Here is a 23,239-nt window from a genome sequence, read left to right as displayed (position 1 = left end):
GTGCTTTCTTTCCAAGCTGTGTGGAACGCAGTTTTAACCCGAGGCCCCGTGCTGAAACATTTCCCCGGCTCAAACTCAGCAATTAGGGAGCATTGTGAAACAAGTGTTAGATACTAAAAAGTGTCTCACACGATATCTCTCAGATTATCACCTTGAATAGGCCTACCCACTTGGGGCGAATGCTTTTGCTATTTTCTTCCAAGGCTATCAGATGTACACTGTTGTTGCACTCACCCCTGCTCTGTGAAGATTAAAAAAGCACTACATATTTTAAATCCTTTTATCCCAATCTGGCGCTCGCCACCTATTAACAAGAAACGGTGCTCAGTTTTGTATGGAGAATCTTTAGGGAAGATTAACAGTAAAGCACCTTTACCAATTTCAAACATCACCAGCTGCAGAACTTATGTCTTACTCCTGTTGAGGGAAGAATTCCGTAGCATATTCTCGAATTATTTATTTATTTAACAGAGAGATAGAGATATTATACTATTTAGGTTATAGGCCTATTTGGAGAGATGTAGCCTACTCTGATAAATATAATAAACACACAGGCCTGAATGTATTGTTTGTGGAGTTGAGTTTGTTGTGAAGTTCTGTTCTGGCTAAAATGCACAATCCAATCTCCAGTAGCCTAACCACAGGCCTACTTGGCCTGGCTACACGTCGGGCTAATTGCTGCACGGCAGGTCAATTTGCTCAGCCCTGTGGGTCAGTTAGCACAAGCCGGGAACAAATTGGTTTCCCTTTAAGTTGTAGGCTATAGTTATAGGGCGAAAAAACAAACACGGGGATGCGTGAACGCATTGAAGGAAACCTGCTGTCGAGTGTTGATTGTCGCCGTCTGGAGAGCGCCAGTGGGGATGCGAGTCAGCTTTATAGACGAGCCTGGATGAGAGGCGTTGGCAGGCATAGGAAGCCTCTCATCAATGTTTATTAATCATCGGCGTGATATGATACTGTAACGGCGTTGGTAATTTTACACCCACCAGACAGACATGTTCGAAGTGGCTTTTGGCTACAAGCGGAGTTGACTTTAATTAGTCACAGGTCTCCGTTAGAGCTGCGCAAAACTGTTGGTAAAACTGATGGTGGCGTAAACAAAGAGAGGAGGATATCGTCCCGTCAACTGTCAGTGTCAGTCGAAAGTGCGATGGATGCTCTGTTGTGTTGTGACTGCAAACACTAATCTCCCAAATGCTGAATGGGCACATGGCTAGCTTACCTGTCCAGCCACACCATGTGCTACTCGCCTACAGTTTAAATGCTATTTAATTTTAGTGGCTAAGGAATTCATATGGAAGGTACAAAAGGTTGTTGTCTGTAATTGATGATGGTGTTATGAGTGGGACCATTTCTATGAAACTCATTTTGTTCTGTAATTACCACCCACTGCAGCCATATGCTGTTCGTCTGCTTTTTAAACACCAGTTTCAGACTTCTCAGTGTGGCCGCGATACGCACAGACACGGCTGAGGCGGAGTCAAAGGAAATCGAAATACCTGTCACCAAAGTCATAAAATACCCATTCATCCCCATCCTAACCATTTCAACATTTCCATTACCAGTAAAAACAACACTGACCTTATATTTATGAGCAGCAACAAGAGTTGTTTATGAAAATACTGAGAGATTTAGGCGCTTTGGTCAGTGAGCGAATTTCCACATGGCGTCAACACTCTTGATTGATAAGAACTATTAGATCGTAGATGTTTTATGGCGCATGAATCAGGGGACCTTTTCTGAATCACTGAAACCAATCAATTACAATCCTAGACTCGACGGGCAGCACCCTGTAATTGGGAGGCTGCTTTCCTTTCTCTCGGCTGCCCCTCCAGCCAATCTGAAGACAGCAAACAGGTGTCAACGGAGGAAACAAGCTTTTCCAGTCCATAAAAACGGACTAACTAGCTCCTGAAACCTGCCAACCTGTAATTATCATATCATTTGTGTAGTAAATCACTCTGGGTTTTGTCATGGTATCATCAGACACACAACAATTTCATGCCACATATCCACCTTGAACATTTTAACACCACTAGAATGCAGAAAGGACTGATGCAAAGTTTGTGGGGGGAGAGCATTTGTTTTGCAGACTGAGCACAGGAAATGTATATATTTTTTCGATCATCTAGAAGCAATACACAAAGCATGGTAGACAGGACTGAACCACATGGTGACCACATAGCATTCTTGTTTAGTACCGAGTGTTGTTTGTGCCACCATTTTGGCTCAGATAAAAAAGTGAAAGTCATACTCTCTCAATTTTAATGTGGAGATATAGCACCTTGATAAAAAAGCAGGCGTCTTGCCTGCCTGCCCGCCTGCCATTGCGAAACAGCGTCAGACACAGCTAGTCTGGACTTTCCCTCCCTGCAGTCCTGACACCCCCCAATTCCAGGTTCCCCTCCCACATGGTCTCCTGTCAACAGCTTCCCTGGAAGTTTGACATCAGCAATGATATGCTTCAATTTATGATGGAAAGTCCTTACCCAAATACAGTACATAGGTCCTCGAGTCCAGAGAGATGGCAGACTAGACATGTATGATCTCTTGCGTTATTGCTATGGTGAAATTATAATAATCAAATAATAGCCTAATCGCACGCCAATATGGGTATTAAGTAAATGAGAAGAGAACGTTTTTCTTTCTTTCTTTCTTTCTTTGTCTTTCTTAATGTTCTGCCGGTAGGTTTTTATTTTAGGCTTGTTTCTGATCTTTGTTCATGGCAACATTTTAGAGAGACTATTATATGAAGTTTTCATGTTAATGATACATAAATGGGGCCCATTTACAGTTTTGGGGGGATGAGGAACTGTGGAGACAGATAATTTATGGTGTTATTGGATGCCGAGCCATAGCAGGTTTGGAATTGCACCGTGGCAGTTGTTCTTGAGTGTGTGTGAGTGTGTGTGTGTGTGTGTGTGTGTGTGTGTGTGTGTGAGCGAGAGACGGAGAGAGAGAGTGAGAGAGAGAAGGGGGTTGTATTCGGCATGGAACTGACATGAGAAAATGAAAAACTGACACTTTGTCATGATAAAGTTGACTTTTGTCTTCCTATGTCGAGTAAAAAAAAACAGCATGTTGAGTTAAACAGCAGTTTGCACCGCGGATCCGGACCGCAACGGAGCCAGGCCCGTCCCACATCCAGCGTGAGTCTGGGTGGCTTGACATTTCTGATCTCTGACACTCTATAATCAGCCAGGCAGGCGCGACTACAAGTAGCAGCAAGTAGTTGCCCTGTCTGATTGGGTGCAATTATTTAGCAAATTACATCAGTAATTATTTGGAAATGATTAACACTTCAGGCATGCCTCATAACATTCAGCTGCAGGACCGAGCCTCGTTTGATTTTTGTTGTATAAGCAACAAAAATATTGTTTTCCTTAACCGTTTCGCCATGTTTGAGGAACCGCTAATGGTCTATTAAAGGAAGACAAAGACATGAATGGTGGCATAATTCATTCTTTTTATTCTCACTCAAACAATGGGATGACACAAGCCACAAGTGAATTGAAATGTTTTGCAATGTTTTGACAATAAAATGGGTGACCATCAAAGGCTGTTTGGTGAATTGCTAAACACCTGTCAACATCAGCTCAGAGAAGATAAGGAGACAATGTAATTGCTCGGAAGATTAGGCCTACTTGGTCATGGCACTGTTGTAAGCATGAATCAGTCACGTCACTTAACTGCCGACATATTTTTGTGGGAAGCCTAGCAAAATGAAACTCAGGCAAGCTTGGCACACAGTTTAAAAAAAAAAAAAAAAAGATGGGAAATTGGTGACTGCATGGCACAAACTAATGCTGCTAACACCACCACTTTAATTGAGATATGAACGATACAAAACAAAATGGCTCTGACACCTCCATGCGTCCAACCATCTGCTCTTTTGTTTACACCTCCATGTTACCATGGCAACGTCTGGGAAGCAGGTAGTGAGTAGGATTTTTCTGTGTGTGTGTGTGTGTGTGTGTGTGTGTGTGTGTGTGTTGTCATTACTATAGAAATAAAATACCGGTCACTGGTTGTCACATATGATCAGTGACTGGACAAGATGTAGATCCTTTCAAAAATAAATGTTGTAATCAGAGATCTTGGATACATTGTTCGGAAACAGAATATATAAACAATCCCATCTTACATACAGTAGGCCTACTTCAATACATGTTGAAGTGATGACTTGGTTTAATGTATGACTGGGGTGACTGAGCCTTGACCTTATTCATCAGTTACTGATTTTTTATAGGGAAACTATTTGTCAAAAAGGGCAGTAGCTTATAGTTTTGTTCACTTGAGATCAGAAGGCTGTTTCATGCTATATTTTGTGATGTTTATGCTCATATATTCCTAATATGCATTCCTAATGAATACATAGAGGTAGCAGTGCATGTTTTTTCACAGTTTATATGCATATAAGTTGATAATGAGGCCGACTATTGTGGAAAGGTGTGGAAAACGATGAAAGTTTAACACATCTCTATAGCTCAAGGCTTAAGAAATTAACAGGTGCAAATCACCAAGCATAAAGGTGGCATGTATTAATTTACCAGTCGTTGTAATCAGAGGGCCAAGGGCCCCGCTCTCCCAAAACCAAAGGTGGTATAGGCAAGCTGAAGCGCACAAATACATCCAGAGGTGACAACCACTTTCTAGGAGGTGATAATCACAACACTTGAGAAGACAGTTCACCAGCACAACATCTCTGACTGAAAAATGCATGGAAATTGCTTATTGGCGGAGTGGATGTGAGTTAAGACAGCGGTGTTTGAATAAAACATTTCAGAGACAACTTACATTTCCAGAGGAATTCACCATGCATTTGTAAAAAGGAATGTGACTCTCTCTCTCTCTCTCTCTCTCTCTCTCTCTCTCTCTCTCTCTCTCTCTCTCTCTCTCTCTCTCTCTCCCTCTCTCTCACTCACTCTCTGTGTGTGGTTGTGCAGATGTGTGTTCTTAATACGGTAGGTTGTTATTTAATTGATGATTTTTCTGTGAATTATGATAATTGACCATGACTGACTAATTATCATGGCATATGACTTTGAGAAACATTGTTTATTCATTAAGTATTAATTAGAATATTGTGTAATAAAACAGAAATAAGAATACATTTTCTTGCTTTTCATTCAGAAAATAATGAATTTGATCATGGAATTTGTAATATTCAATTGGTTGATTTGAGTTTCAGAATGGCCCGTGAAGTTGTTCAGTCTTTGAAATATTTGAAAGACACTGAATGAGCAAACGGTAAATGGTGAAAACAATAATATAGCCCTCAACATATGAATAGACACCAGAGAAAACACTTAATTGCTGTCTGAGGTAAACTCTTTAATGGTTCGATCTTTAACTTCTTGTCTCTTTAGAATGTGGTGAGGTAAATTACGTAATCTGCTATTAGGAGTTAAGGCAACTACTGAATTTTGATTTGACACTGTGATGATTTTTGATGCATGGTAATTGTGACAATTACGAGATTATATGTGGCAAAATCCCTATATACACGAGGTGACCCCAAAAAAGGCAAGAAATGTGCACATTTTAATTAATTTTAAAATGTACGTATTTCAAGTGGCATTTCAAAAGCTTAGAAGCTTGAAATCTCTTGCATTACCTTGGGGTCTAATTCACCTATCCAAACCTAGAATTTAGAGAATGAGGCCGTACATTTTCCCTGTATGAAGTGCCTCCACACTGGATAGAAGTGGAGAATGTTTCACCATGCAATAACATGTTTACACCTATCAAGTTTTTTTCCCCCTACATTATGTTGAAATAACCTAATCAAAATCAGGTCCTGAGCACTTGCACTCGATCACGACACAAGAGGCTTTGTGTGATATTTTTTTTAAAAGTGATTGCAACAGTAAGTGTGATAATATGCAAATATTGCAGCCTTTGATTATTGACGCAATTAGTATGACCTAAGAGCGCCAGAGCATTAATTAAGACACACAAGTCAAATGTCAAAAAAGCAGAGTACTGCTGTCAACACGGGAGCTGAGCTGAGCTGCGTGACTCACATCCCTTGACAAGCGCACACAAGAGCTGCTGGGAAATGGCCCAGCCTTCAGCAAGCGTGTAAAACAGCAACATCCTCACGAACAAACATCAGAGCTTTTCTTTTAGCTGTCCGGCTGATCATTCATGAACATGATCAATCGATTCAGACTCCCAGATTGTTTTCATTTTAGGTTTTCAAAGCGGTTACATGTACATGTATCATGAGATTTTAACATGTTGACATTTATAAATGTTTGACATGTGGCATAAACTTTGGATCATATAGTGACCTAATGAATAGGCTCGCTTTCTCTCTCTCTCTCTCTCTCTCTCTCTCTCTCTCTCTCTCTTTGTGTGTGTGTTTTTGTGTGGGTGGGTGTATCACATTGTATTTATGCCAGGATATTTTTGTTTTATTATTTTTGTAGATCAGAATTTTCATTCAAACCTGAAATGCTAAACCTGAATATATTTGAAGGTTGTTCTAGCCATTCTAAAAGGCTGTGGAGGCATATATTTTAATAACAAACTCAGAAATCACTGGATATTTAAAATAATTTAAAATCATGGTAACACTTTAATAATCTAATATTCTGAACAGAGGGGTAAAAAACAATACAAAATAAGAGTGTCTAGGCATTTGTTAAACTGCAGAGTATGAACAGTGCATTCCAACATTTCAACATTATAGACAGATTCTTGCTATATGAAGTGCTACAAAATGATTTCAAAGTTAGCATTGTCCCTAAACACGGCCTTATAGCCTCCGTGTTGAGTCCAAGTCGAGTTTCAGACACATTGGATTTACCGTCAGATAATTACATGTAGATCATCATGAATGTCCTTTCAATACATAACAATCTAACCCAGAAAGCAGAGAATCAACTGAGCAAACATGGAAAACTTTGACTGGTAAGGAACACAAATGCATAGAAGTCGTTGTTGTTGTTGGTGTTGTTGTTGTTGTTGTTGTTGTTGTTGTTGTTAATATTGCATACAAACTCTATCTTGCAAAACACCAGAACTATCTAATGGGCAAACACTGGAGATATTTTAGAAATTTCTATTTTTACTGATTGCTTGTGGGGGGACAACGGCTTCCAGTTTTTTGTGTATGGAATGCAAATGACACAGCACAGGGCTATTAAAAATATAAACAAATTGATGCCGTCTATCTTACCAGAATCACAGCAATTTCCAACTTGAAACAAGTGTCTGTCATTGAACAACGGACTTAGCATGTTTTATGATTAAGCAAGTGGATAGAATTATACAAACAAACAGACAACCCAAATGATGATTAAAGATAGTCACGCTATCTTTAGTGAAGGTTATGCTGACACAAGACAGTGAGGTAAGACAAACAGTTGAAGACTTCAGGGGTGATTTTAAAAAACGAAACTCAAGCGGTAAAGTATATGATGTGACTGTATTTCACTGTGTGAAACACGGCAGGGAGCAAATGGCCACCGCTAGCCACCAGTCCGAAGGGCTAAGGACTTCTGATCCGTCTGTTTCAGTCAAGGGAAGTTCCCCCACACACACACTGTGTGCCGCCGGCGACGCAACTGCGTAACTGGCAATCCACTTTTTCGGATCCGTCCTGTGTTCAGGGAAGCCTGCGAGGGGCCTCTCCAGCGCCACACCATCACCGGTCACTGCTGCCGCTGCTATTTGAACATTAAAATAATAACAAAACAAAACGCAAACCAAACCAAAACAAAACCAAAACCAAACCAAAACAAAGCAAAATAAAAACAAAAAAACATTGGACTCTCTCTGTCTCTGATAGTGTCTCGGAGAGGTTCGAGTCTGATTTTTTTGAGCGAGTCCGGCGGTTTCTCAGTCCTCCGAGATGACGTCGATGTCGTCCGAGCCGGGCTGCTGCGTGGCCACTCGCCAGCGGCTCACGTGCTGACTGCCTTTCCTCTTCTGCTGCGACTCCGGAGACTCCTCTTCCAGCTTCTGGCGCTTGTGCTTGGTCCGTCTGTTCTGGAACCACACCTTTACCTGCCCACGGACAGAGGGAGTAGAGGGAAAGACTTGAGTTAAACACAACCTTCAAGACCTTCACGGGTCACTTGACTTACTAGATATGCTACAGTGCAAGTACTAGATATGCTACAGTACAGTACAGATAGGCTACGCTACAGTATGGCCATACTACAGTGACCATGCAAAATATTAAATGTTCGAAGACTATCATGTGTAGGTACACCTATATTAATTATGATCCATATGAGTCCGGCTGTGATTTTTATTATTAGCGATAATTTATTTTAGTGTCTCAAACCTTAAATACGGAGACGCATGCATGTAGATTTATTTATTTCAGTTCTGCCAGTTTTTCTCACTGATACTGTCACTTTGACTGTTGTGAAATACTGACGGTTGATATTTATGGTACTGTGTGTACATCACATCACATTAATTACGGTGACACATGCTACGCATTCATTTCAACACCCCAGTTTTTCTCCGCGACTGTCACTTTTGTGAATGATTACTATAGGTAGGTGGAGGTGCTTGTTTACATGTAAGATAGCGCGTTAAATGCCTGTGCACACTGCATTCCTCTCGCGTTAGTCCGACACGTCCTGTAGCCACGGAGCCGCGGAGCAACTGCAAAGCTCTTCCGGCGGCAGAGGGGGTGATGAAACCGTCCCAGGCGTGGTGCTACCAGATAGATGACTCAAGAGCCGACGGACGTGCTTACGGGCCCGTCTCAGGGCAGAGGAATGCAGGCTTGCCGCATCCGGCCCGGCGCCCCTCTTTCTCTACTCCTCTCTATCCCTCTCTCTTTCTATCCTTCTCTCCCTGTGTTGGGATTGTGGGTCATGGCATACATTTCTGGTGGTGACGTGACGTGTGTGTGTGTGTGTGTGTGTGTGTGTGTGTGTGTGTGTGTGTGTGTGTGTGTGTGTGTGTGTCTGTGTCGGGGTGCCCGTCGTCCTCACCTGTGTTTCGGTGAGACAGAGGCCGTTGGCGAGCTGCTTGCGTTCGGCGCCCACCACGTAGTGGTTCTTCTCGAAGGCCCGCTCCAGCCTCAGCAGCTGCGACGGAGAGAAGGCCGTGCGGATGCGCTTGGGCTTGCGGGAGAACGGCCCGTGCAGGAGCAGGTTCTCCGGACTGCTGTCATCGCCTACAAACAGAAGAATGGGGATCCATGAGTTGATATCCAAATATAAAGATAGATACTGTAGGTCTATAGATATCATGTTGATCATTGTGTAAATGCAAAGTTATTATAGGTGAGCATTTTGAATTTCTAAAAACAATATTTTGTGTCCATGAGTTGATATCAAAATATACAGATAGGTCTATAGATATCACGTTGACCATTGTGCAAACGCACAAAGTTAATCATAGGTGAGCATTTTGTATTTCTAAAAACAACACTTTGTTGAATAAAGCGCATTATCATTTAATGATTATCATATTTGCTTAATGAAATACAATATTATGAATACAGATGGTGGTTGGTAAAGTTTATTCTTCCTTTTAGCATTTTGTCAAAGTCACTTTCGCACGTCCAGAACATTCCTGGCCACATTTGCAGAGGATAATATTGTTTCAGTGTGCGGACCTGTGCAGCCAGACAGCGAGTTTAAGATTGATATCATGGCCACTGATTTATGTTCATATGTCATCACATTAACAACACTGTTCATCAAGACCGAGTGATCCTGCCCGCAACAAAAAGAGTTGTAAATGATAAAATATATATTTTTCATAAAAGGAAACAATTTGAACAATTATATTTTATCCATACACTGAATATTTAGTCTTATATTACATTACATTACTGCACTTCTTCGATGTGATTTTGTAAATGTTGTGGCATACTATATACTACACAACATCAGTGAAATAATGCATTTAAAATAAAAAATATATTGAGATAGTTGTTAATAATACAAATAAAATGGTCCAGGAACCTTTGATGTAAATCAGTACACAAATGAAAACCAATTTAATTCATATAATTTTAGCAATATTCATTTAACTTATAAAATATCCACTTGCATAGTTATTTTTCAACCAGAAGCATTGTAACTGCATGCAAGGTCTATGTTAGGGGCTTTAGATTTGAAAGACCTCCTGCAAACTGGCATTAGGCTCATTTGTATACAAATGCATAGCCTTTAAGTTGTAGCAATTCAGTGAGAAGTCCTAAGTAAATATATTAGTCTGGGGGAATGCAAAAACATCTGTGATGGATAAATTGCCTGATGAATATAATGACGATATGGCAGTTAAGCAAATGAAACGCCCATGCATTTTGTCCAATTTCATTCAAGGCAACAGAGAAATGTCGTTAATTTTCGGTTTAGTTGGGTGCGTGACTTTGTGTCTCACCGCAGAGGCCATCTGGCGCCCAAGGGCCATTATCCATTTATTAAAATCACTTATAAGAAAACGAAAATATTTTACATAAACAAATGGTCTTTGATTTTTCTCCCTGACCGCCATTTGAGTTTGGTGTGCATATTTTTGAAAAGAATAAGGACCTTAAATACAGCCTCCCTCACGAATAGGCAAAAGGGATCCCATCTGGGGCATGTGGCACGCAAAGGGGCAACGACCGATGTCCAAACCCCAAATGTCAACGCTCACCTCAGGTGCACGACAACAGACATCTACGTCAAAAACTATGCAAACATGCCAGACCTGTACTTCACATCTTCTTGGTGCACAAATACGTCCCCCCCTCTTCATTTGACTATTGGCTATTTTGTGTACAGATCATATCCTTGACAAGGTCATGATTTCTGATGGGATGAAGGAACACGATATGACAACTCTAACTCAGACGTCTATTTTGATAGGCGGCTGGAATTGCAATCTAAATAGAGCTTATCATGGAGCTCACTTGTCACCAATTATCCTAATGGCCCTGTGTTGTTTCCGACCTAATGGCTACAAAGGAGAGAGTTACACACGGCCAGAAAAAACATTCACGTTCTGCGTTTGGGCCTAACACTTAACACGTGAAGCCTTCTAGCATTCTTGCATTCTAGTCTACATCAAACTGATACTCTTCAACTGCTCTGGGACAAACTTAATTGAATTTGCTAATTAAAACAGATTTCTTTTTTCCCCTTTTTTTTTGCACAAAGGTCCCTTGAGCATGTCGACCCTTTTTGAAACCCTAACAAAATATAAAGATGTACCTATTGAGGACACAAAAGGTATTAATGGCATCAATGCTATATGAAAGGGGGATTAGTTGTCGGCCTTGTGGACTTAACGTTTCTTTCAGGCCATGGAAACCAACCTTTCATCTCCAGACAATAGCTTTGAACTAAATCCTTTCAATAGGACTTCCAGCTAAAAGCTTGCTCAGATCAACAGCTCAATCATTTTGGTTTCCTAAATAAGCAGTTTTACCGCATTACTATCTCTCTTCCATAACCTAAAGAATGTGTGATGGTCAGGGAATTATTTAGTGATTTAGTGAAGTGAGAAAGAGAGAAAATCAATTGACACACGCATTTCTTACATGATGAATGTGTAGGCTAATAATGGGCTTCTATTAGGAAACATACAAACTGGTCTACCTGCCTACTTCTGTCAAAGGCAGGGGGGAAATCATGATGTGCTCTAAGAGCCTCTAAAAGTTTAGCACTCCTTCCTATTAAGACATGTCTTTTACCAGGGCTGCGGAAAGAGTGCATTTTTTTCTGTCACAGGACTGTCATTGACAAGCATTTTCAGCTGGCGTGCTGAAACCCCTTTGAACATCAGAGACCGAAAAAAGGAAAAGAAAAAAAACAATAGAGACATCTCAGTGAAAAAAAAAACGTGTCTGTTTCTGAGTTTCTGAGAGCGGGAGGGGGGTGGTGGGGGTGTGGGGGGGTAAGAATGTCAATAATGAGCTTCCTCGGCTCTGCGGGTGTTGAAAAGTAATCCTTAAACGTTCCTCAAGGAGCAGTGAGCACCAACAGGCCAAGAAGACCCGGGCAGGCGGGCAGGCAGGCGGGCGGGTGGGGGACATTAGGCCGTCCGTCACAAGCATGTGCTCACCAGGCAAACACATCTCCTAATCCCGCCGATGACAAACTGACCCTCTAATCTCTCTCCCACAGTCACATCAGGGACGATTAGATTGAGAAATGGCCTTCGCTACGCTCATCACGCCAGTCAGATCACCACACACACACACAGGCGCGTTGAGGCTTGGCATGCTCTGCCCGTGTGTGCATGTGTGTGTGTGTGTGTGTGTGTGTGTGTGTGTGTGTTTGTCTGTGCGTGCGTCATGTGTGTGAGTGTATGTGCACGTACATAAGTGGTGTGTGTGTGTGTGTGTATGTGTGTGTGTGTGTGTGTGTGTGTGAGCATGTGCATGTGTGATTCAGTGTCTGTCTGTGCATGCAGGTGTGTGTGTGTGTGTGTGTGTGTGCGTGTGTATCTGACACTGTGTCTTGGGTATCACGGTCTCCCCAGGTCCCCCTGAGCAAGGTGCTGGATCACGGACCCCCAACCAGAGCTCCACCAGGGACGCGCGCCCGGGCTGCTCACCAGGAAGGGAAGACCCCCCCTTGGGGAAGATTGTCTCAAACAGACCTCAGCCAACCAGCTCAGAGAGAAAGAGGGAGAGATAGAGAGAGAGAGAGAGTACCCCCCAAAACTTAACGGAAAGGGAACCAGATGGCATGTAGTTCAGGGCCGCTACCGTTCCCCTGGCACAAACAAGCTTGGTCTTGTCAGCGCTGGCCTCATTATCTTCTGAGGAAAGGGGGGGGGGGCAGGGAAATGAAGGCCCTGAATTGTTCACCCCCCCCAGAGCCAAAACCACCATTCGCTTTCATTCACTGTACCCCGACTACATCTCTCATTCACTCTCACTGTAAGGTGTCTACTGACTACTTCTCTCTGCTTATAGTTCTGGCCATAACCGTTTCGGAACAGCAATAGCAACAGCAATAACCCAAATCTGCAGATGAGGTGATTGTTTCATTTTTTTTGCAAGTACACATGCATTTCTGTTTGTGTTGTTGGTTGTTCTCCGCATCATGAGGGAAGGCCAAGGAGTAAGGCATATCCACACAAACACAATACACGGGTCAAAAGCGATCGCCCTTCCCAGCATGCCCAGTGTCCGAGTCACAACAACGGCCATGTGCCGTGGAATGTGTCCAGTGACGAGACTGTATGCTTACGTGAGATCTGACTTTGTGTTTACGTTTTGCGCTGCATGCATGGCGGAGCTCACAGACCCACTGGTCTTCCCCCCCCCCCCGATCAGTCCAGGAAGTGAGCCCCATTACCACCATCGACCAGTAAAGACCATTAACCAGCGAGCGACACAAAAGGGGGCGAGAGACATGGAAGGAGCCAAAGAGATGGACAACACGCATGGGACAGGTGATCCAGTCCCTTTGGAGCCGTGTTTAGCCTCGTCCCAACAGTATAGTGCTCAAGGTTACTGGACACCGGCACTGAGTGGGTGAGCGTGGGGTGCAGACAAAAGAGAATCTATCTCAGTCCCGGATCTGAGCAATAGTCACAACAACCTCCGACTTCCCCCAATTACCTGTGGGACAGCCCGAGGGTGTGAGTGTGTGTGTGAGTGTGTGTGTGTGAGATAGCGAGGGAGCGGACTCAGGCCAGCTCTCTGTGTGTGTGTGTGTACACCTGACGCGACTTCAGTCTCATAGGGGCAGATTTCATCTGACTCAACATGACTGGCTGGCCTGGCCAGCAAAGCGTCATTGATCCACCTGGTTTAACAAATTGCCTGGTTAATGGGGCCACCCAGTATTAGTTACTTCTCAGGATGTTTTGGCCCAATAGACCCAAACAGTAGAAAGCATACTGTTTAAAGAGAAGTTTTAAAAGGGAGAGAGAGAGAATGAGAGAGAGAGAAAGAGAGAGAGGGGGAGAGCAAGAGAGTCTTATTTCTTTAAACTGCTGATGATAATTCAAGTTATTCCTATTGTTTCTTCTGAGCTTATAAATAAAAGGATACTGTTACCATTACAGTCCTGTAAATGACCATGATGGTCATCTGATTTTGAAGGGAGTCTGCTTAAATTAATTTTCAGAACATGCTGCACTGTAATGAAACTACAAAAAAAATATTGAACTAATAATCAAATTAGCTAATAGTATTTCATTGACTTGCTAAATCATGAATCCATATTAAAGCAGCAAAATGTCTTAACAAGAGTGGGTAGAAAAATATTAACTCCAGATTACACATTAAACAGATTATATATTTTTGACAGGTCAGGAGAACAAAATTAAAACTGTGACAAAAAAATAAAATATAATGCAACATTGTTTAGTTTAAGCCATTATAAAATGGGAGCTCAAACTGATGAAGATAGGTGTCATATAGTTCTACCAAACCTAAGAAGAAAATGCCAGATTCTGCAACACATGCCTGCATAAAATATGTAGCATTATTTTTTTTCTCAGACAATGATGATAACAAGCCACATGATCTTGCTATTTTACCACAAAATAGCCTTCTCATTTTATCCCTATGTCTACTAAGCTAATTATATAATTTTGAACTGTACTATAGGCCAATGTAGCCGTTTAAAAGAAAATTACTATTAAAACGTATTCCCCCCTCAGTGCGTTTAGCTTGCTTAACAGGACAATGTTTTTCCTTTTAATTTGTTTTGTTTAATAAATCAAATGTTATTTATTAATTATGTAGGCTATGTATGTTCCATGTTATCCATGAAGTAAATGTTTATTGTTTTTAATCTGTCAACGCAATCCCCAAAACGTCGCCTACACTGCGGGAATATTGTTATTTTAGTCTTCACTGTTCAATGCAGTAGTTTATACTAGGCTACCATTTTCTTTGGAAATAACGATTTCATCTTTTATTTTTATTCGTTTTAAATAAGTTTATGCATGTAGCTAATTATATCTATAAAACACAATTGTGCCATATAGGCCTAATTTTGCATTGACATGTAGGCTTCTTTAACGCCGATGGTAATTTGAGGATTTAAACATTTTTTGTTGACAGTTAGAAAGCCGCTATTTGTTTTCACTTAAGGACCATCTTGATGCAAAAATAAATCGTTTCATTTTCATTTATAAAAACCATATGCCTGCAGACATGCTGCAATCAAAACAGGCCTAAGCTGTCCTATTACTTTGCCATTGGCAGGACAACGATATCCTCATGACAGGCGAAAACTGTACCATTACAACTTGTAACTCTATGTGTCATATGGAACCCTTTACTGTATTTATGAAAGTTATTGTTACTTAATGTTATGGACAACGTGCATCATCTGTATGGGCCTTGGATGCTAGCTGTGCAGAACACGCCGAGAATGGGCATCATCGGGACAAGTAAGAAGTTCATCAAGAGTGATATAACACATGCACAACTAACTAGGCTATATTCATTTGCCGCCAGTGAACCTCAACCACACAATGCACCGTCAATAAAAAGGTTTGATTAATTAAAACAAATCTTAAGACCACTAACCTTGGAACCTGTGTCCAAGATATCGATTTCGCAGCACCCACGGATAGAAGTTCAGTGCGTCTCTCTGGTGAGGGTTGAAGAAATGCTGCGTGGGGATTTGGAGAGGATGGAGCGACAGTGCGGGGTTGGTGGCATGGGAGCCCGGATCCGGGAACATCATTTCCGGGCCACTGTACAAGGTCCTGCCGGAGTTCTGGAAACAAGTCCCAAAAGGCGCGGGATGAACCGACTCCGTCAATCTGAGCGCTGTGGGTCTGATAGGTTCGTCCCCAGATGTCGAGGAAATGGCATCTTTGCCGACGAGCGATTCGATGGTAAAACACTTTTTGTTGTGTTGAAACATCACTTTAAAGTTTTATAAAAATCAATTACCTTACGAAAAATAGCAATGCCAAACCGTGAAGGAATAACAGGGTTTCGGATCGTGCTCAGCAGTTCAGCAACAGTCAGTCAAAATCCTCCAAAGGCAAGTTAACGTAATTTGTACGATCCTATGGAATCCATAACGTGCATAAGTTGAATGAGAGCGTTTCGATACCTCCAAAAGTCTCAACGTAGAGATTCTTCGAGCTGAATCCGAGTGTCCGTCTCCCTAAAACTATTCAAAGCACATTAATAAATTATTTCAAGAAATCTGCCGGAGCTCGACACCGATAGCCTGCACATTAGAACGCACAAGTGTGCTATGTTTGTTTCTCTTGATGTCAGATGGTTAGTGACAGCGCTAGTTGAGCCCTCTTCTTCTAGAGAACATCTCTAAACGCTGTTTTGACCGAAGATCAGACAGTCTTTTGAGCAAGGGCTTGTCATTCGCCAACCTCAATACCTGCCATCTACTCTGTGACAGAGGTGTGGAGAGCATGCGCAGATGAAGCCATGAGCCGCAAATTACAGCCATTTTGTTGGATGTTAAGCGGCGCTGTATGCACCCTGACAGAAACGAATCATTACACCATGGGCTACCTTTCCTCCCAAATTTTGTGCATGTATTTCTCGCACTGGACCTACATTTCATGTTATAGCAGACTTTGCAACGCTCATATGTTGGTTTTAAAAAAAGATTATTTGCAAATAAATTAATAATCAATAACAATTCATTAGCAGTAGGTTACACAAAGTCAACTGAAGTTAATAAAGAATCAAAGACGTTATTGCATTGAAAACCATTCTGTTTAACTGCTTGTAGTGTATAACAGACGCTGCTTCAAAATCGTCTGTACAAATAATTCATATAGCCAATGCATTGTTTTCTTCTCAGGAACTTTGTCTGTATCATGTATGTCTATTCACCTTAACTAGGGGTCTCTGCATTGGGGTACACCTTTTTGTATCTTAAGATTTGTATATATATTAATAAACAATAGCCTACCTTGTGTGAGAAGGGATATTAAACTATTACTGAATTATATGGACTATAGAGGGAAGCAATTTATAAATACAGTACATGTGTAAATCATTACTCACAGATGTTCATTTTAATTAACTCTATACTTCCTTTACTTTAATCACAGTGGTAAATTGGGGTTTGCACAGTTACAAATGACACACATGCACCACAGGGAAAGAAAGAAAATGAAGAAAACTATAGTGAGAACACCTGTATAATAAATTGATTTAAAAATACTGAGCAAATGATGCACACTAACATGCCACAGTCACACCACAGATGTGATTCCTTTGACTTGCTCAGTGTTGATGAAAGTTTCCTTTTTTTTTTAATAACGCATAATGCTCATTTAAAAAAAAAAGTGAGGGGGGGGGGTATCATTAACATTCAAATAAGTCTGTGCCTTGGCTGTCTCTTGGAAACCCTCATGACACTGATTATGTGGGAGCACGCTGATGCCACTTGACCTTTGCACTGCGTGAACTTGTGTGAGTGAGAAAGCACGGGGGACTGCGGGAGCATAATGTATATGATTATACGGATGAGAGGTTAACATGCCATCTTATGTGGGATCCTAGAACACTCACTGCGGAACAATTAAAGGTCAACGCTTCATGGTATCTATAAAAAAAAAACCATTGTTTTAAGGTCTACGTAAAGCACCTATGTGTATTTACTTTTGTACTTACTTAAAATAAACAGTAGATTAAAATGACATTTGTTGTTGTTGTTGTTGTTGTTGTTTGCTTGTTTCAGGCCCTGCAGCATAATTCACTGCAAGCCAGCAAGATAAATCTGTAAGCAGAGGGAGAAAAGTCCAGCCTCAGAAAGTAATAGTCCAACCATGTATTGGTTTTACCTGTGCACTTCACAGATGATTTCACCAAGTAGCTGCTCTATCTGGCCAAAGAGTCTTGCTGATTAGAATCTGCTGCTTTAAAGGGACACTTCACCGATTAGCATTAAGCTTTGTATCTTTAGAAAACCAGTCATGTTTTTGAATGCATCGTGCATCATTCCCTCAGTTTGCCTTGAGATGGGAGAAATACGTATTTCAATGAAACCCATGAATAGGACTTCCTGCTTTCAATGATGTAAAATGATGATTTTCACATCATTGAAAGCAGGAAGTCCAACATTGAAATCCGTATTTATCCGATGCACGACCATTCAAAAACATGACTGGTTTTCTAAAGATACAAAGCTTAATGGTAATCGGTGAAGTGTCCCTTTAAGTGAACGATTGGCACAGATATGTGGTAGGACTCTCCACCTCTGCACTACATAAGTGGCCTTCTGTACACAGGTATAGACAGATCATAGCACTGGCTAGAACTTAATTCCCAGATACTCTGCTACTCAACCAATACACCCCAACTTCTGCTCTACCTCGTTCCCCTTCCTTCACTATTGTCCATTTAGAGAGAGAGAGAGAGAGAGAGAGAGAGAGAGGGAGAGAGAGGGAGAGAGAGATCTTGGAAGTTGTTGAGTGAGCGGCAGACCTCATGGGCTCAGGCAGAGTCTCTCCCCCAACCCCCAGACAGATGTCGCCCCTTTTCAGATGAAACAATCCCGGCCGCCTGGTCTCGGCCAGAAAGCCCCCCTGCCTGGCTCTTTCACAGGGTGCTCTGCGGAAGTCCGTGTGAAACTTGCAGGCCATGGGCCCTTCAGAGCCTCAAAGCTATACCCCCTCGCCTTACTCTCTCCTCCCTCCCCCCCCCCCCCCCACCACACACACGTCTCCGCCCCATCCAGTGCCTGCCCACTTGCTCCCTCTGCATATAATTAATAGCTTTCACTGGCAGATTTTGCCCCCTCCCCTCTCTTTGCCTCCTCGGATCCAAATGGCCATTAGTGTCTATTAATTTTGCCTCTGGCCAGTGATTACAGATTGCACCGCATTGAAAGGAGGCATTAACAGTTGGAGTTTTTGTGAATACTTGGGGTGTGAAGTCGAGTTAAAAACGTGATTATTGTTCCCCTGCCTGGAACAAGCTGACTGACGACGTGAATCTCCCTTTCATCTGTGACCAGGGGAAGGGTGTGAAATAAGTGTTGGCTATTTTACCAGTTCTAAAGAGGCCGGGGCTTTATATTAGAGGATTAGACGGAAGAGAGTGACATTTCTTTTTTCTTTTTTTTTTTTTTAAAAATGACACCGCTGTATACCTCAATAACCTCATCTAAGAAAGTGACACATTATGAGGACTTGGAAGCAATTATGTGATGTCTTTAGCGGCATGTGTTTTAAAGTTCTGTGCAACTTTTATACTGTTCTTGTGTCGCTGGCACAAAAGATAGACAATAAGTTTCCTACAGCAAAGGACTTCACCCCCCTATTTAAAGATAAAAGAGGGCATTGAGTATTTGTTCATGTAGGCTATGTATGTATGTAAGTATGTATGTTTGTAGGTATAGTCCTATAGAAGTTTAAATGAGAACATAATGCTAATAACAGATCTATAGGCCTACGACAACTCAAGTCAGTCTTATATATTTTGAATGTACAAATCTGCTATATTACTGCCATGGATTGGTGTGAACCTTCTGTTTTAATCATTGTATTTATCACCTAATTCCTATTATAGGATTAACCAAATGTGGCTAATTATATTTGCAATCTTATCACGAATCTTGTTTGAGTTAACCATGATCCTGTCCTAATGCCGTGTCCACTCTTTAATGCCATCTAGTGATCTAATCATGTAAAGGATAACCATGGTTACGGGTTATTCCTCAAGTGCACCTCTACAGGTGTTGGGCTACCTGAAGCAGACAGAACACTTAGCAGTCAGTTTCATCATCATCATTGTTATTATTATTATTATTATTTATTATCAATATTAAGAACGTTCGACTGTAAAGTAGGCTATAAATGTTTGCCAGATGCGCACTAGGCCGCTGCATTGCCGATTCTACTGTGTTCTACAGTTTTTCATCGAACAAGGCTATAACAGAGACGTTTTGTTATCGTAGCCTATGCACTCAAAATCATGTCAGTAAATCTTCCCTCTGCAAGACCTTTGTTTTGCTAATTATATTTATGCATGTGTTACCCTTAATTCCATTTGCGCTTTTGATGCGTCTTCATCTCTAAAGGTGTAGCCTATGCTATATTAACCCATTTCATTATGGCGGAACGCATATCAACACGTTCTGTGAAACATACGTGTCACAGGTGTGACCTTCCAGTAAAATAATTAGGCTAGGCTATACCATGATTTTGGAGTCCATGATAATAAAAAGGCTAACGTGTCCACATTCGATATTGAATGCAAATGTAAAGTTAGTCAAACTTAAACAACGACTCAATTGTAGGGTGTTTTGAAATTATTCGTTAGAGGGGATTGTTAAATCAAATGACATAAGCAATTAGAAAATTACTATAATAACACAATAATAATACTAATAATAATTATTATCATTGTTATAAAATGCTAATAATTATATACACTTTCATTTATATTCAAATAAATGATCATGACTAATTGTTTAAATGCACATTCATTTGATAGATTAACGAATAGGCTACGAGACAACAGTATAGGAATATTTCAATTCCTTGTACCGCACACATTGACCCCAGAGAGAAATTGTAGGGTGGCCTATATTTTATTGAAGAGGCATGGGATACCACACAGTAGTACCATCTTCCAAATGAGTCTTGTCTGACAAGAAATACCTTAGGTCAGTGGTTATCAAACTTTTCACAATAAGTACCACCTAGGAAAACAATTGGCTCTCCAAGCCTATCACCATTATCACCGTGATTAAAACACAGTAGCGCAGGACAATTGAATTACATATTTTACATTGCACATACATTTTTTCCAGGAAAGACAAAACTAGTTTAAATTCAACTAACTTTGACATAATTGGAATTGATTATTTCTTTTTATGAAAAAACATCCCGGAGATTCCCAGAGTAGAAAGAGTCTGCGTATCAGCAATGGTACCCGTACCACAGTTTGATAACCACTGCTTTAGGACATATACTTTCGTAACAGAAATTAAAATAAAGACAAATATGTTGCGGTGTCTTAACACCAACTGTTTAAGTTCCTTTAAACTACAGGGAGTCGTCACTGTCGACCGAGATGAACTGTTCGTCCCCCGAACACGGCGACTGTTGGGCTTGGTCCTCTTTGCTCTTTCTCCATTTCGTTCTCCGGTTCTGGAACCACACTTTAACCTGGATCTCTGTAAGGCGCAGGGCCGAAGCGAGTAAAATTTTCTCAGTCCCGGTCATATAGCGCTGCTTGCTAAACACCTCCTCCAGTCTCGTCAGTTGTTCTGTGGTGAAGATTGTGCGGATCCGTCTGCATGTTTTACGCACGAAACCTCCATGATATGTCAAATTATTTGGGTAAACGGCGTTACCTATAGCGCACAAAAATAAACATGTTATTCTGTGAATTATATGTTTTATGTTACGCAGCCTTGCCTGTTGCCGCACACATTTCAATGGATGTGAATATTAAAAAAAATCTTACCATCATATAAGTCTGTTTCATAGCTGTGGTGATGGAATGGCTGGAGATGTAGCTGAAGGGGTTGTTTCTGGTACGGAGCCCTGCCAGATATATAGGCATACGGCGAGGACAGCGGAACATGCGAGGCGATTATTTGCTGGGGGTGAGCGGACCGATGGTCTGTGGACAATATGGCATCAATGCTGAACGAATATTTCGGCTGTGCCAACGGTTCCAAGGATTTGATGTAGAAGGACCCCTCCAAGAGAGGGAGGTGTCCCTTCGTGCGTCCGCCGAGTTTTTCTGGGAGCGTCCACGTCATGTTTGCCTGTAATGAGAGCCGAGGAACCTCTCAAGCATTTATAGCGCCGTGGCCTGGTCACAGAAGACAAGGCGGCAATTCCGGCAGTGAGCGACGCCTTTGAGGGAATTAGACCTAAATCCGATGAGGACAGAGAGTCGGGTGTTCTGTGCTAATGAGCAGATTACGATCAACGTCCTGACTTGTTCTCGGTCCCCTAACGTCCAATCAAAATGGTTTCTCATATCGACAATGTTTGATATTTAACTGAAAAGAATCCAACCTGCCGAAAGGCTCCCCATCCACCTACTTGATAATTGTTCAAGAATATTATAGTTAGACCTGACACTACGTTTCAACATAGGACACGGTTAAAACTAAATTAGCTAGGCCTACATTATTTTGTCATGTTGATTAATATGACTGAATCACGAGCAGCCCTCTTTTGTAGCAGGTGCCGATTTTAAAATATGGAAATCAGTCTAGTCCAGTCATCACTTAATATGGTGGGCAGACAGGAGTAGGTTATCATTTCAATAATTGTGTCACTGGCACCATGTACGAAAAAATACTAAATAACAAACAGTAGCCTAATGTGGGGATTTAGCAGCTTAATCCATCCTTACACCAGAAAGGAAAAGATTATTGAAGTCATTTCACTGAAGAATAAATGGGGAACATTACATTAAAAGATTCCAATCTTTCAAGAATCTTTCCCAAATCCTGTAAAAGTCTTCTGATATGGTATTAGCTGGATGGCATTACCATAGGGAAACCATGACCAAGGCGGTAAAAATTCCCAAGAGTTATTTGGAGGCATTATCTTGTGCTTGGCTGCTTTTATGCCAATTTTGATTATGACTATGTCTGAATCCTTTAATTCAAAACATGCATGCTCATTTCTATTGCCTGCATGCCAACTTTAAATCACTGTGCAGGCTTAGGTATTTTGGTGACTAGAGCTCCCTCTAGTGTCACAATATAGTTATAATTTACTCTCAGGGAAATATATATATTTGATAGACATTTGATAGACATCTGTGGCGCCCAATGAACGGATTTGGGCATTTTTTCAAATACGAGAAAATAAACGTCTGGTTGCCAGACCACATCTCGTTTGAGAAGTGGTAGGCGCTAGCCAGGCTAGAACATTGACGGAGTTTGTTCTCTTTCCCCTCTAAAACTTCCTGTTTACATGGTTCAAACTCATGTTGCCGTAGAAGTTACATTTCTGTCACTAAGAGGAAACTCATATTTGAAATAGCCTATTTTGTAGGCTGTTCCTTTTACGAGAACACTTTAAGAGACTGATCAAGCTTTCAGCCATTGAATGCTTTAAATCACTCAGTTATGGTGTAGGCCTATGGCTTGAGTGATCGCTGCACCTTTAAATGTATGGGATTTTACATGTATAACCATGCTGTCTTTTGTTGAAGAGCGAAGAGATAGTGTTCCATCTGTGGATGAACTGCTGCACAATTTCAAACAGAATCATGTTCAGGTTTATCCTAAAATGTAGGGGGAAAAATTATCTTCCCATTTCTGTTCAAGAGGACATTGTTCATGATGTTAATTTCTTATACTTTGTTTTTTTCAAGGAGAACTAT

General features: G+C 41.3%; 2 protein-coding genes across 2 annotated transcripts; both read right to left on the bottom strand.

Annotated features, from left to right (window-relative positions):
- Positions 1–7,851: 7,851 nt before the first annotated feature.
- On the bottom strand, positions 7,852–15,948 carry emx3 (empty spiracles homeobox 3). Its single transcript, XM_062525130.1, has 3 exons — positions 15,473–15,948; positions 8,967–9,151; positions 7,852–8,019 (listed from the first exon to the last, which is right to left on the bottom strand). Exons 1-3 carry the CDS (start codon positions 15,813–15,815, stop codon positions 7,852–7,854), a joined length of 696 nt encoding a protein of 231 aa, XP_062381114.1. The 5' UTR covers positions 15,816–15,948.
- A 4,906-nt stretch (positions 15,949–20,854) lies between these two features.
- LOC134068531 (homeobox protein not2-like) lies at positions 20,855–21,653 on the bottom strand. Its single transcript, XM_062524205.1, has 2 exons — positions 21,353–21,653; positions 20,855–21,239 (listed from the first exon to the last, which is right to left on the bottom strand). The coding sequence occupies exons 1-2, from the start codon at positions 21,651–21,653 to the stop codon at positions 20,929–20,931; spliced, it is 612 nt and encodes a 203-aa protein (XP_062380189.1). The 3' UTR covers positions 20,855–20,928.
- Between the last annotated feature and the right edge of the window lie 1,586 nt (positions 21,654–23,239).

This window comes from Sardina pilchardus, chromosome 21 (assembly GCF_963854185.1).
Source record: "Sardina pilchardus chromosome 21, fSarPil1.1, whole genome shotgun sequence".
NCBI classification, from domain to species: domain Eukaryota; kingdom Metazoa; phylum Chordata; class Actinopteri; order Clupeiformes; family Clupeidae; genus Sardina; species Sardina pilchardus.
Note: the sequence above shows the minus strand (reverse complement) of the source record. Positions and strands in the feature narration are given on the sequence as shown.

Coding starts and splice junctions, on each gene's coding strand:
- LOC134068531 (XM_062524205.1), bottom strand. CDS start 21,653: ATGACGTGGACGCTCCCAGAAAAACTCGGCGGACGCACGAAGGGACAC. Junction 21,240..21,352: donor TGAAACAGACTTATATGATG/GTAAGATTTTTT, acceptor TGTGCGCTATAG/GTAACGCCGTTTACCCAAAT.
- emx3 (XM_062525130.1), bottom strand. CDS start 15,815: ATGTTTCAACACAACAAAAAGTGTTTTACCATCGAATCGCTCGTCGGC. Junction 9,152..15,472: donor TCTTGGACACAGGTTCCAAG/GTTAGTGGTCTT, acceptor TTCTGTTTGTAG/GCGATGACAGCAGTCCGGAG. Junction 8,020..8,966: donor TCTGTCTCACCGAAACACAG/GTGAGGACGACG, acceptor GTCCGTGGGCAG/GTAAAGGTGTGGTTCCAGAA.